Source organism: Branchiostoma belcheri, unplaced genomic scaffold (assembly GCF_001625305.1).
Source record: "Branchiostoma belcheri isolate BF01 breed outbred unplaced genomic scaffold, Haploidv18h27 scaffold85, whole genome shotgun sequence".
Classification (NCBI taxonomy): Eukaryota; Metazoa; Chordata; class Leptocardii; order Amphioxiformes; family Branchiostomatidae; genus Branchiostoma; species Branchiostoma belcheri.
The window spans coordinates 1,225,066-1,238,327 of NW_017804520.1; the positions used below are offsets into that span (position 1 = coordinate 1,225,066).

General features: G+C 41.8%; 2 protein-coding genes across 4 annotated transcripts; one reads left to right on the top strand and one right to left on the bottom strand.

Moving 5' to 3' along the window:
* Nucleotides 1-3,337: 3,337 nt before the first annotated feature.
* On the top strand, nt 3,338-8,721 carry LOC109487080. Its single transcript, XM_019791041.1, has 5 exons — nt 3,338-3,408; nt 4,318-4,499; nt 7,153-7,209; nt 7,492-7,596; nt 8,058-8,721. The coding sequence occupies exons 1-5, from the start codon at nt 3,371-3,373 to the stop codon at nt 8,402-8,404; spliced, it is 729 nt and encodes a 242-aa protein (XP_019646600.1). The 5' UTR covers nt 3,338-3,370; the 3' UTR covers nt 8,405-8,721.
* A 1,074-nt stretch (nt 8,722-9,795) lies between these two features.
* LOC109487073 (thymidylate kinase-like) lies at nt 9,796-12,995 on the bottom strand. Of its 3 annotated transcripts, none has more exons than XM_019791030.1 (6): nt 12,749-12,995; nt 12,076-12,227; nt 11,718-11,826; nt 11,385-11,472; nt 10,924-11,112; nt 9,796-10,068 (listed from the first exon to the last, which is right to left on the bottom strand). In XM_019791030.1, the coding sequence occupies exons 1-6, from the start codon at nt 12,802-12,804 to the stop codon at nt 9,937-9,939; spliced, it is 726 nt and encodes a 241-aa protein (XP_019646589.1). In that variant the 5' UTR covers nt 12,805-12,995; the 3' UTR covers nt 9,796-9,936. The 3 variants fall into 3 exon arrangements, with proteins under 3 accessions (XP_019646589.1, XP_019646590.1, XP_019646592.1); XM_019791031.1 differs by lacking the exon at nt 12,749-12,995 and adding an exon at nt 12,547-12,661; XM_019791033.1 differs by lacking the exon at nt 12,749-12,995 and adding an exon at nt 12,589-12,658.
* Nucleotides 12,996-13,262: the final 267 nt, after the last annotated feature.

Consider the following 13,262-nt stretch of genomic DNA (forward strand, 5'->3'; position numbering starts at 1 on the left):
TCCGCGGGCATGTGGCCGTTTTCCGCTAATTAATTCTCGGCATAGTTCCAGCCAGAAAGGTCTATGTGAAAGTCATGTGAAAGTCAACTGTTAAAATCACACGTGGGCCGACCCGTAGTCAACTCTAATAGACGACAATGTTCTGAACGCGTGTTCTGCGTACACCCCACACCCTAATATCTGGTACAACAGTGGGGTACCAGTGTTGCGTAATGACAGAGTGCTCGGCTCAGAACCAACAGGTCCTGGGTTCGAATCCTGCCCTTCTTGTTCTGCCATATGCCACCGATCTTGCGCCCTTGAGGAAAGGCACTTTAGATGGAAATGCTCTCTGCGTTGGCATAAATTAAAAATGTAAAAAAAAAAACTTGAGTGTGCACCATGTCACCATGTTTTGTCATAAAATTATTCACTCTGCAGATAGACTTTATTTTATTGGCATTAATACATAAGTAGAATAAATTCCAGAAAACATAATCTCTTGTGTAAGTAGTCTAATCGCTGGACAGATAGGTTAAGAATATGAGATCTAGGTGCAAAGCATGGTATGTCTGTATATACATTCACGTCATCAGTTTTAAATCTCTTTATTTTGAAGGAGACGTATTCAGTACAGCTACACCTATAGATCTAGATGTGCTGACTTTGCCACACACTATGGTTGATACAGGTTCTTTTGCCAACGCACGTACACCTCGAAGTGTTTTTGATGAATTACTGGAGCGAGAGACCTACTTTAATTACACGAAATATGTATGTGTCAACACGACAGACCTTCTTGTCACATAAATTTTTCAACGGACCCCTCCAGATTGCTGTCCTCCTTGTACGCTACTCGGAGACGTCTCCGCCTGTAGAAGACAGATTCCGCCGGCACGACCTACTGACACGCTCCTCAGAAGAAGCCGCAGGTATGCCCCGACTGTTTGTCGAGGAACCCCGGATAGAAAGTTGGCATTTGGGTCTCGTTGACCCCGTGGTGCCTTGAGGGATACAAATCCAGGGTGGCGAGACCCATTTTAAGTGAAAGTATGCCCAACAACTCGTCTCCACATCGCAGCCATGGCTCGTTTTGAGTAAACAGTTGATATAAGGGGAGAAGAGAGAACCGTTCTCCGGACAGTTCGCCGCCGCTACCCGTCCTGGATACAGGTCCACCACTGCGACAGCGAGGCCGTTTATCATATCCCGAGAGACAAGGCAGGGGAAGAAGAGCACAGAGACCATTCTCTATTGCTTTCACCTGGTGTTCAGAAGGTAGCGTAGTCAGCTGATCAGTATCTTGTCGCGCGCGCCGTTAGCATCATTATGGCGCGGTCACATTCGTCGTTGGTCGTCGTACGAGTTTGATGTTGTAAAATTCTCAAGCAGGCTGTGATAAAACCAACTACCGACAAGGATCTAGTACGAAAGCCTTTTCTTCCGTAAGAAGACGGATGAATGTCGTGCGACACACGCACAACTATCCCAAGAATACCCGAGTTCGGGATCGTACGGCGATCGCACGACGTGTGTGACGCAGATGTATTTGTTGTATTCTTCCGTTTTTACGTCTTTATTTCATTTTGAAATATTGCCTACGTAAGTATCTTCTTCGTCAAATTCACAGTTACGCAGTGCCCTTAATGTAATACAGTCAAATTTTGGACTTGTGTATCCAAAAGTTACATTGGTTGCAAATCACCAAACATCGGCAGTCTTACAATAGGAAAAAACTTGAATCTCTTATCTAACTTTTCAGCCAATTTCTTTTTTCCATCCCATATAAATCGAAGGTGTTCAGGATTTCACGTGGTTTTCACGTAGCTATTCTTTCGACGCAACCGCAATATATGTCAATATTTATATCAATGCGTGGACGGCGGCGACCTATCGTCTAAAGATATCGTCTTTATAAACTTATCTTTAGAAATGACCGGCGGATTCTGGTCTGAACTGGTTAGATCAAAGTCTTACTCGAAATCCCAGATCCGATAATGAGAACTTCAACCCTCGCTCCTTGAGGATCAAAATATCCAAGTTTGGACCCGCAGCCTGGCCAGCCTTGGGACCTCAGTCTTAGACTAAAATGTCTAGAATTTTGATCCGCGTCCCTGTCGTATTCATTATACCATCTTCAAAACCTACGGGCAGACAACCGAATTAACAGTTCGAGCCTGGATGTCTGGCTCGACTGCTGCTCTAGCCAAGATGGACATTCTCTGAATCTTGCACGGGTCGACGTACATGTACCTTTTTCTGCATACCTGCACCGGTTCAGGTAACATCGGCAACTACCTGCACCAGACAAATTTTACCTGCACCACTCAGAATTTAGGAAGTACGAATCACATTTAGCTGTTCAGAAACTATTGCCATTATTTTTTGTACCCTTCACAGAAGAGTAAAAACAGTTAATGAAGATGGAACATTCACCTACGTTCCACGTAAACCCAGTACATGGACCAGTTCACGTAGACAACAGAAATATCTGCACAGCTCCATATACCTGCAGTAAGGTGCATATGCACTCAGTATTTCGAGAGCTGCCTTGCATTCGATCAGATCGTCATTTGGAGGTGGCGTTTAGCTTGTGTTCTAGTGTATATAGGGGAGCATCATTGCGTCAACCCCCACCCTGCACCCAGCATAGTCCAGGGCTGACCCGGTGTGTTGGCCAAACATTACATTCTCTTCCGTCACTCCATGACCAATAGCCAAACTCTCATCATCCAAATATATCTGCAGACAGTTTGCATATACGTACTGATATATGGGCAATGCAAGGCGTTTGGATACAGGGTAACGATGGGTATCGCTTGGATTTCTAGAGTCTTCCAACGCCCTATAGATATTCCTTATTTTAAAGAAAGCCAAGCTTCCTTCACTGTTGCAATGCTGTACCTGATAACACCTCATCAAAAGTCTTCACTGCCAGGCTTTAGGATACAAGTTAATGATATATACCTGCTCTAACATCAGTTTATTACGCAAAGTTGTTACTACCAATTAGAGTCGACGGGAAACCACAGTTGAGCATATTGTGTAATTTTAATTATTACGACTAGACTGTGTACGTGTAAAAGCTGTAAGGTCAATGACCGCTCCAAGTTTGCGTCCTTAGGCCCAGCGGTACATGTTGATGGACAGGTCTTAAGTTATCACTCGGGCAGGGATTGTTTATTGCCTGAGTCGAGACATTGCGAACACGCTGGGCATACTTGTCCGCCAGTGGCCCCCCAGACGGGACGATATTTAAGTGGGACGCAGCTTGTAGCCGTAGGTTATTATTGTGTAGAGAAGATAGAGAGGACTGAGAGGGCAGAATTGAGTAGACTGTACAGAGACGAGAAACGTTTTGACCTGCGCCGGTTCTTATATTGTCAGGACAATGTCATCCGCACGACTAGTCATGATCAAAAGAATCAGGTAGGTCGACATAAGAGGATTTGTTTGTTTGTTTGTTTGTTTGTTTGTTTGTTTGTTTGTTTGTTTTATTTATCCAGGGCGTTTTTTCAATGGTTCCTGGGCGTAAAACCCCAAACAAAAGCCATTAACAACAAAATCAACTCAGTCCAAATTACAACAAAAGTGTCAAATAAAGTTACGCAAATTACAAATTGATACAAAATCAACCTAGGGCCCAGCCCTCTACCTCCCTCGCCTTTTCCAGATCCAACCAAAGCTAGGTTCCCATTTTACACCTGGGTGGAGAGAGGAGGTCATGTGAAGTTTACCTAGGGAACAATGTTTTGCTCAGGGTAGTCGAGAATCGCGACCTCTCGATTGCCTACGCAGCGATCGACGCGACCACCTGTGATGTACTGTGATGTGTTTGTGTATGTGATGTAGCTAGCATTGATTCCACAGGGCCCTGAGAATCAAACTAATTCATATTGTGATGTATTGTTTTCTGTGTTAAAAGGCGGATCCAGCATTGGATCGACGGGACCCTGAACATCATACATACTACGATTTTTGGTGTACTGTTGTTTTCTGTATTGAAGGAAGAGTAAGTCTTAGTTCCACGTGCACAGGCTCCTGCAGCTGAGAATCGGATTATATCAAACATTATGATGTGTTGTTGTTTTCTGTGTATTAACAGGTGGAGTGAGTCTTGGTTCCACGGGCCCTGAACATCATACTTATATTGTGATGTGTTGTTGTTTTCTGTGTATTAACAGGTGGAGTGAGTCTTGGTTCCACGGGCCCTGAACATCATACTTATATTGTGATGTGTTGTTGTTTTCTGTATTAACAGGTGGACTGAGTCTTGGTTCCACGGGCCCTGAACATCATACTTATATTGTGATGTGTTGTTGTTTTTTGTATTAACAGGTGGACTGAGTCTTGGTTCCACGGGCCCGTGAGAATTGTCCTGGGGAGAATGCCGCTGCGGCCGAGCTCCAACCTGAAGATGCGCGCGGACGAGACGGAGGTGGAGTGGGTGGAGAGAATACGGACCTGGTACAAGGCGATGTGGAAACGGGAGAAGGAAAACGACGATAGGCGCAGGAGAGGTGGGCAAGGTTTTGTGGGGGTCTGCATGGGGGGCTACCGTTAACGATCTACGCTAAATTCAGACAGGGTAAGGTTTTGTAGGGGTCTGCATGGGGGGCTACCGTTAACGCACTACGCTAAATTCTAAAAGGAGAACGGCGATCGACAGGCGCAAGAGAGGTGGGCAAGGTGTTGTGGGGTCTGCATGGGGGGCTACCGTTAACGATCAACGCTAAATTCAGAAAGAACGATGATAGGCACAGGAGAGGTGGGCAAGCGTAGGGGTCTGCATGGGGGGGGGCACTGTTAAAGATCTATTTTAAACACAGAGAGGAGAACGACGACAGGTGCAGGAGAGGTGGGCTATTTTTTATTGGGGGTTTGCATGGGGCTACTGTCTTCTACGGTAAATTCAGAAAAGAAACATTTAAACTTGGCAAACAGGCTTCGCTTTAGGCTGAATTCCGGGTCCAATGTTACACTGAATGCACCAAGTACACTCTGCGTTAAATTTGAGCGGTCCGGCTACGAATTACGTAAAACCAAAACGGCTGATTACGCCCTACGTAAAGCACGCAAGCTACCGTCATACAATTTTTCTCAATCGAATGTCCCAAATATAACGATATGTGTAAAACATATCAGTCATATTGTATACCAGAATTTTCTTTAATGAAAGAAGCAAATCCAGTTACTTATTAGCATGTCATAGTCCCTGCATTGCAAATAGATTATAGTAAAAGAGGACGTGTATCAACATTAGACATACATGTACCAACAAAGACTTCACAAGTGCCAAGTCCCCATAAAAACCTACATATCATTCGCTTATAGAGTGATTTATTTTAGTCTCCTAAAAGGGGAAGTGCAATTCTGCCTGTATGTTACACAACAACATCGCAGTTGGCTGAAGACCAACGTCCTTCACAGATAATGATCGACATGACAACAATGTCTTCCAACTCCGCGGTCATGAAATGGTCTTTACCAGAAGCATGTGTCTTGGACCTGGGTGTCAACAACAAGTGGGCTACCTGCCAGGGGCTCATAGTCTGGCTGCCAGCCTTTTTATACATGTATATTGTACGGATTATATAAAAATAGCATACTATTTATGTTTAACGAAGGAAAATATATTGTTTTTTACTACGTTTCCTCTTCTTCGTCTCTGACCTGACTGAACCAGACTGTCTCTCTCGGATGTTTCAATTTTATAGCAGGAGGGATTTAGACTCCTATCACCATATATCTGAATGTGTTTGAGTAAGAGTTAACAGAGCAAACCATATGCGAAGGTAAATATTATGCATTTGCTTTGCTTTGCAAATGTTACCTTTCTAGTATTAGTAGTGTATTAGCATTTTTAAGCAATAGCGCAGATATTTAGTATTTCTCAAGAAATTGCTAACATTGTACCTGCTACAATGATTGTGCAATAAAGATTGATTTATTTGTGAACTGAGCAGAGATCTCTTGCCACTTCGCTACCAACTATTAACCAGCAGAGGAGCTCGTAAAACAGTGTCATCAATGTGCACAGTACAGCACTGCAAGCTTACCAATGTTTTGGCATAAATAGCAGTGCCTAACAAACTACTGCTGTTTATCCTTACTCAAAGACAGTCATATATATGGTGACCAGCCCCTTCAAATCTGCCCTGCCGTTGCTACATAATGTAATCCAACCATGAGGGGTGTCTACTACAGCACCAGTTACTATGGTGACAGCCGTCTGGTCCGGGTCATTGACCTTGTTTGTTTGGAGAAGAATAAGACGGAAACAGAGCAAAAAACAATAGTTGTAAGGAAAACATAATGATTTTCCAGAGGACTTAGCCGGCCATAAAGTTACACAAAAGCAAACTTCTAGTGTCGCTAGTAGAGACTACATAATGCTCCTGATGGTGACGTGTGATTTATTGCATGTTTCGCTGAGGTAAGGCCAAGGCATCCACTATCGCGTTGGGAAAATCGAACAATTTGCAAGTCAAGAGAAAGTATCTTATCTTCAAGAGTCAACGTCTCACTATCTTATCTCCAAACGTCTTGCATTTTTCCCAAGTCGATTTTGTCGGATGTGGCGTCGTCTTAAAGTACACCGAGCGCAAGCGCCAAGAGCTATTTAGCTCGAAATTTCTATATGGCAATTTACAAATAGACGGCGAGTTCTCGCCATGGGCTGCATGGATGCGCACACGTTGACTGCCAGATACCGGAAATCGTTGCAATTCGTCTCCCGTATTTGGACGTTCTGATTTAATGGCAGATTACAATGAAGGGACGCTGGAAATGAAACTTGACGTCAAGGAGACAGTTCAATTTCATACCTAATCCGTCATTTCTGCGACATAGCATTTCTGCGATGTGGTTAATTCTAGATTCGCTACCGCTCAGCGATCCATAATGTCAGTTTGATGAATGAAGGCCTTCATTGTACATACCTGTATTTACCCCGATTGGGCCAAGTAAAAAAGAACAGTTTGCAAATACAAATGTACAAGCAAGTATGAGTGCTATCATATACTAAGTGGATTCGGGTTCTTTTCGCTTCTTTGTGATGATGAGTATACGAACAGATTTGTGACAGAAGGTTCAGATCTGTTCGCATACATCAGAGTATGAGATATGAACATAGAATGTACCTGTCAATGACAGAAACCTATCATTTTGCAGAGTTGAAGGCAGTAACACAGAGTATTGGAGACTACTTCAGAAGAGCGAAGAGACTAGGTGAGTATCAGCAATAATCTTCGAACTGAAACTTGAATGATGCCATAGCCATAGCCATACAGATTTCGCTAATTATAACTACACTGTAGTTAACGTTTTCAGATATGGACGTGCCAAATTCACAGGAATAATACAATACTGACAAGGCATGCTTGACCATATCTATTAGGAGACGACTGCATTCAGCGTTGTCAGCAGAATTAATTGTAAGCCCAGCAACGAATGTCGCCATACCCCAAGGAATCGTCTGTTAAACCCCACCCATTGTTTCCCGTCCGCCAGGCGTGTCCTGGGTGCCTATGGCGGCGGAGTTGGGCCTGACCCCGGTAGACGTCGCCGTGATCAAGACTGACTCTGGAGACATACACGAACAGGTCAGGGGCATTAGTAAATAAAGCGGCAAAGGGCAAAGCACTAACAGAGAAAACAGTTTGTATCAGTTTGGAAAACGCAGTGCTCCGCCATAAGACCCAATACTGCGTATGACGGAACTTCCCTTGGTGCTGATTGTCTTTCCGACAACCGTAATTTGATATAAACCTTTCCGTGTGGTACAGTGTACATGTACTTTCGTTACATGATGTGCTTGCTATCCATGGCCAGAGCTGCCGCTTAAACAAGCTTAACGGCAGCAGTTTGTATATTTTGTGTCTTTTGCATCAATGAATCTTCAAAACATTACGTACTTCTGAGGATCTTTCTATACAGTGTGCGGTTCAGTAGCTAGCGACCATGCCTCTGGACTGAGAGGTTGGGAGTTCAATTCCCGGCTGTTGTCACTAAAAGTGTTGCAGTCCTTAGAGTTTATTTATTGTGACTGATGAAACTATTCTCGGAGGTAGTCTGAGGTCACTTTCCACTTACCCGAATCCGTCTGTACCCTCCCCAGATTGAGAGAGTGATCTACCAGTGGCGTTACTACATGGTCATGGACGGCTTCAGCATGAACATCACGGTGGACTCCCTCATCGACTTCCTGGAAGAGTCCTTGGTCTTCTACGACATGCTGGACTACCTGAACAAGACGGCGTTCAAGACGATGGGGAAGACGTGGGAGCCTAAGTACGAGGTGCCGCCGCGCAGACAGTCGCAGGACAACATCAACCTGGCGGCGGTGGGCACGACGTACCGCTCCGGTAGTACGTCCAGCATGGACTCCACCGTCTCCACCGACAGCGACATTGAAGCTGACTAGGGCTGTGTACTTAAAGACGTCCTATACAATTTCAGGGTGGCAAAACTGCATCTGTATAGTAACCCGTAAACCTGTACTGAATTTTGTTTAGGGACACAGCTCTTAAACTGGCCTCCAAAATGTGCACCGATGCGTTCGAGGGTAGAAATATGGCAGAGCAATTTCGTCGCGCCATCAAAAAGCATAGGATAGCCTCTACCAGACTTCGGGGGGCGGCTGAAAGTGAAATAGAATTTGCCAACCAGGGAGAATATGATTTGTCTAAGAAATTAGACGGCAATACATTTACACCTTGAGCCATTTTACTACTCTTTCAGCAACCTAATGAAACTGATTGAGACTACTAAAAGGAGTGTAGTCTCCAACCATTTTAACAATAAATTTATATCCATAATTGTCATCAATAATCATTCATATGCATAAAACTACGGGTAAAAAGTTTTTGTCTAACTGCCGTTGTGTCGCAACTTAACTGTTGTATTAATCATCCATGATGTGGCAGATGTACGTGGGTAACGATAGTACTGAAGTTTATGGCTTATGACGACTCATGTCAGTCCTGCCATGTGTATATACATCAGACAGTGGACTGTTGTTTGATGTACCATAGGCAGGCCCGGTATGAGAGGATGGCTTCTAGAAGTAGCACATGCAATCTTTCATTACCTCTTTATTTTCACATCTGATAACAATGTACGCACAGTAGTCACAATAATTAGGTACCTTTCTGTGTGTTCCTACGTCTTTGCAACGTACCATAGAGCCAAACTCAAGTATTTTGATTCTGTATTTACCATAGGTCAAATACCAATATCTCCAATAATATTTATAAACCATTATGTATCATGTCTGCTTCTTGTCAGATTTGTCTTATTAAGTTATAAGAGTTATAGATATAGATACAAATATATGTACGTGTTCTATTTATTTATTTATTGGTTAAGTTATTCACATTATCATAATTGTATATCATGTAACTTGTTATATCTATGTGATAATCTGTTCATTTTTTAGTTGATGCTTTGGGAGTGTTTATATTTATTTCCAATATCAAGACTAACAAATAACCTAATTGTCCTAGTTCAACAAAGAATAACTATTTAAGAAGTAATGTTTACCACTATTCATAATGATAATAAAGGATATATAAAGCATTATTTGTTTATAAACAGATGTGTTTGCTTCTGAAACTCATTACTATGAATATGACATGTAATATTTGTTCATTTGTCAAAAAATGCCAATGGCACTGCAATGTGTGTGTGTGTGTGTGTGTGTGTGTGTGTGTGTGTGTGTGTGTGTGTGTGTGTGTGTGTGTATGCATGTGCGTGTGTCTGTGTATCTATGCATGTCTACCTGTTTACATCAGGCACACGGTTGGACTTACTTGGAACAATTCCATTTTATTTTCTTTGATTGCCATCTTCTTGAAATCTGCCCTCTCAACTACACAAAAACCTTTGCTGTACAGAATAAAGTTACAGAAGCTGAACAGAACCAAAGCATTTACACATAGTTCCAATGGTTAACCGCTAAGCATAGCCATTTTCTGTGTGCTTCCATAGAGGTAAGATAGGCTGACAACTTGACTTAGTTACTGCCTCCATTGCTAACTCCAGGATGTGTGTGTGAAGTTCTTCTATTGTCTGGTTTGCATTCACAATCTGGAGTTAAGAGACAGACACAATGGAAAGGGGTTAGAGATGGATTGTGCAACAGTTTTGTCTATTTGCCTTTAGCTACCTCTAAACAAAGTGAATGTGCCTTCAAGTACCAGAGTTATAAACCAATAATTGAGGGGTTCAAAAACTAGAACTATTATAGGGTAGGATTTGCTGCCACCAAGTACGGTAGGGGCATCCTCACTAGATGGCTTTTAACATTGTTGACAGATAGATGTGCAAAGGTTAGGCCACACCAATTTAATTTGTTGGTTCTCGGATTTTTTCAGAAAAAATATGAAGCGACAGGGCGAAAAAAAATAAAAATAAAAACAGGTCTAGGCATCCTATTATAGGCTTAAATGCTACAAAATGATCCATGAAGTCAACACAAAAGGCTGGGTTAAAATTTAAACATTGAATTTTGAACTTTTAATCAAACCACTGCAATGATAGATGGGTAAACTGTAACAACTAGAAAGAAAAGGACGTTCCTCAACTGTTGGGGGCAAAACATGAGCATTTTTCAGTTGATTCAGGACCAGAATCAAATTTTTTTTTTTTTGCAAATCAGAAAAAAACAAAGAGGCGAATCCGAGAACCAACAAATTAAATTGGTGTGGCCTTAGGTGTAACAAGTTGCTGGGTGTAATATACCTAGCTGCTGCCGCAATGTGTGTATGCGAACCTGGTGTGTTACGCCAAAGGGCGGTTATACCAGCAATACAGATACAGCAAAATGACTAAAAAAAAGGAATCATATATCATATACAAAAAAAACTACATATCAAATTCAGGTCTCTGCATGTACAAACAATGCATATACATAATAAATACACCACATCTGCTCATACATACCTTCCAGTCCTTCTCCTGTAGGACTTTGAAATTTTCTGCGACTTTTTCCTGGAAGTCGGTCTGTTCGTACCTCTCCCCTCCGTACTCGGACCGTTTGGCCGCCTCCTCAGGGGGGAGGGTCAGGTAGATGACCAGGTCTGGCCGGGGCAGGCCGATGTCCGAATGCTGACATCGCTTCATGTCCAACCCCTGGTACAACAACAATAGCAATAACAACAACAGTTTTGTGAGAAGTGTGAAGGAGGCACATACCTGCACTGGTACAGGTAACATTGAAGACTGGAAACTGGCATCAAATTTTACCTGCACCTGAGTGCACCACTTAGAACTATGGAAGTATGGATCGTACTAAAAACTGTTCAGAAACCTTTGCTATTACATGTATTTCTTTTAAACTTCATTGGTGGTACATGTAACAATCAATGCAGCAAATATAAATACAAATTATGATGAATCCCTACCTTTGCTGCAGTAAATGCCACTCCTGAGTATGCATATCTGTCAACTATGAGAGAGGTGCCCTCTGATAGAAGCTTCTCCATTCGAGGTCTGAAACACAGGAAATACAATAGATTTAGACACAGGACAACTCATCTGGATTCTAAGTCAACTATGGTGAAATTTCATAGTGAAAATTGACTTCAAGAGTTCAATGGGTCTTTAAGTTTAAAGTACATGTATAAACAAGCGTAGTAATAAAATGCAAGATAAACTACATGTATGCAGCGTGAACTCTGACAGCAAAATTGTGACCATTAAAGCACTGTGAATATTTTCAGATTTCCAGTACTTACACAGCTTCCCATCTGTTAGCAGAGAAAAGCAGATGGATGGCGAAGTCATGCAGCTCACATTTGTTCCCCAGGTAGTCGTTGATGACACTTCCTATGGCTGTGGTACGGTCTGAACACATAGAACAATCAGATAATTAGGGAAACTCTTAAAAGAGAATTGTGTCAATGACTAGTATTAAAATAAATGGATAGTAATACATACAGATATATAAGTGACAAAGGAGTTTAAATAACCGTACTACTTAATGCAAACTCCATTTTTTTTAGTACATTCCAATACATACATACTTTATATACATATAAACACACTGCATAAGATACATACAGTACAGATGTACAGCTACTAGTATATGATTACCTGGGAACCTGATAAGCTCTGCTTTCTTCCCATGTTTCTTCAGTGCCTCGACAAGCTTCATACACTGAGTAGTCTTCCCGCTGTGGTCCACACCTTCCAACACTATCAGGGCACCCCGTGCAGATGCCATGCTGTATGATCTGACTGGATAGCTACATAAATTATATTATATACATAAATTATAAAGCATATAAATGCAGTGCTTCAAATACTGGTTGCATAGTAAGGAAACTTAATTTTGTGTTTCCTATTATGACCCTGAAAAAATAGGATTGTTAGGAATTCACATTTTTAAATATTGTTTTAAGTTTTTCACATGTGGTAACTGAACAAAATATGCAAAGCCCCCCTCCCCAAAATAACTTTAGCTAGTTCCTATAACCATGCAAATATAACTTCCGCAATAGACGATCAACGAAAGATGTCACAAGAAAATCTTATGTTACAGACTTCATATAGGCCGGCACTTACATTTCCTATTGTTGTTTACCGAAGTTAAACTCGGGCACGCACCTCTGTGTACAGGGTCGTCTTTAATTTTGGCGGGGAGCAGCTTTGAGAATTTGGCGGGAAAGCAAAGGTTAAAGGGCAATGAAATTTGCATATCTCAGATTCAAAAAGCCAGGCCTGCACATGTCCTCGTTTCTATTGTCTGAACTGATAAACGATTTACCTGTATGCAAACGTCAAAAATCTGCGGACAGGCTTCCAAATCTGCGGACGACCCATCCCGAAACTTGTGGAAAGTGACAAGAAAAGAGTCCAGTCTTTTCCGATGAAGCGATGAAGATAAACATCACTTTGGTCGCTTTCCTAGTGCCTATTTTAAATAATTTACAGCTCAACAGCACAATTCTCTACTATTCTCTTCTACAAGAACTTGTTGGTACATTTAGATCCCGATAAATATGTGATAAAAGAGTGTTTTTCATCGCGAAACAAAAAATTTCTTTTCATCACCGAGACGCCATGTTGTTTTGATCACATGATCTTTGGACTAATTCATTAAAATATAAAGGGAAACGTTTTGCCAAGCAACATCATGTTTGTCTATTTTCTTCATAACTATTTGTACTAAACACATTTTTAAAGCTTTATCATTTATATATATTAGTTTAATCGAAGAGTGGAGCTTCTTGGTTTCATACAGTGATATTTTCTTACTACTGAAGTTCAATTCAAAACCC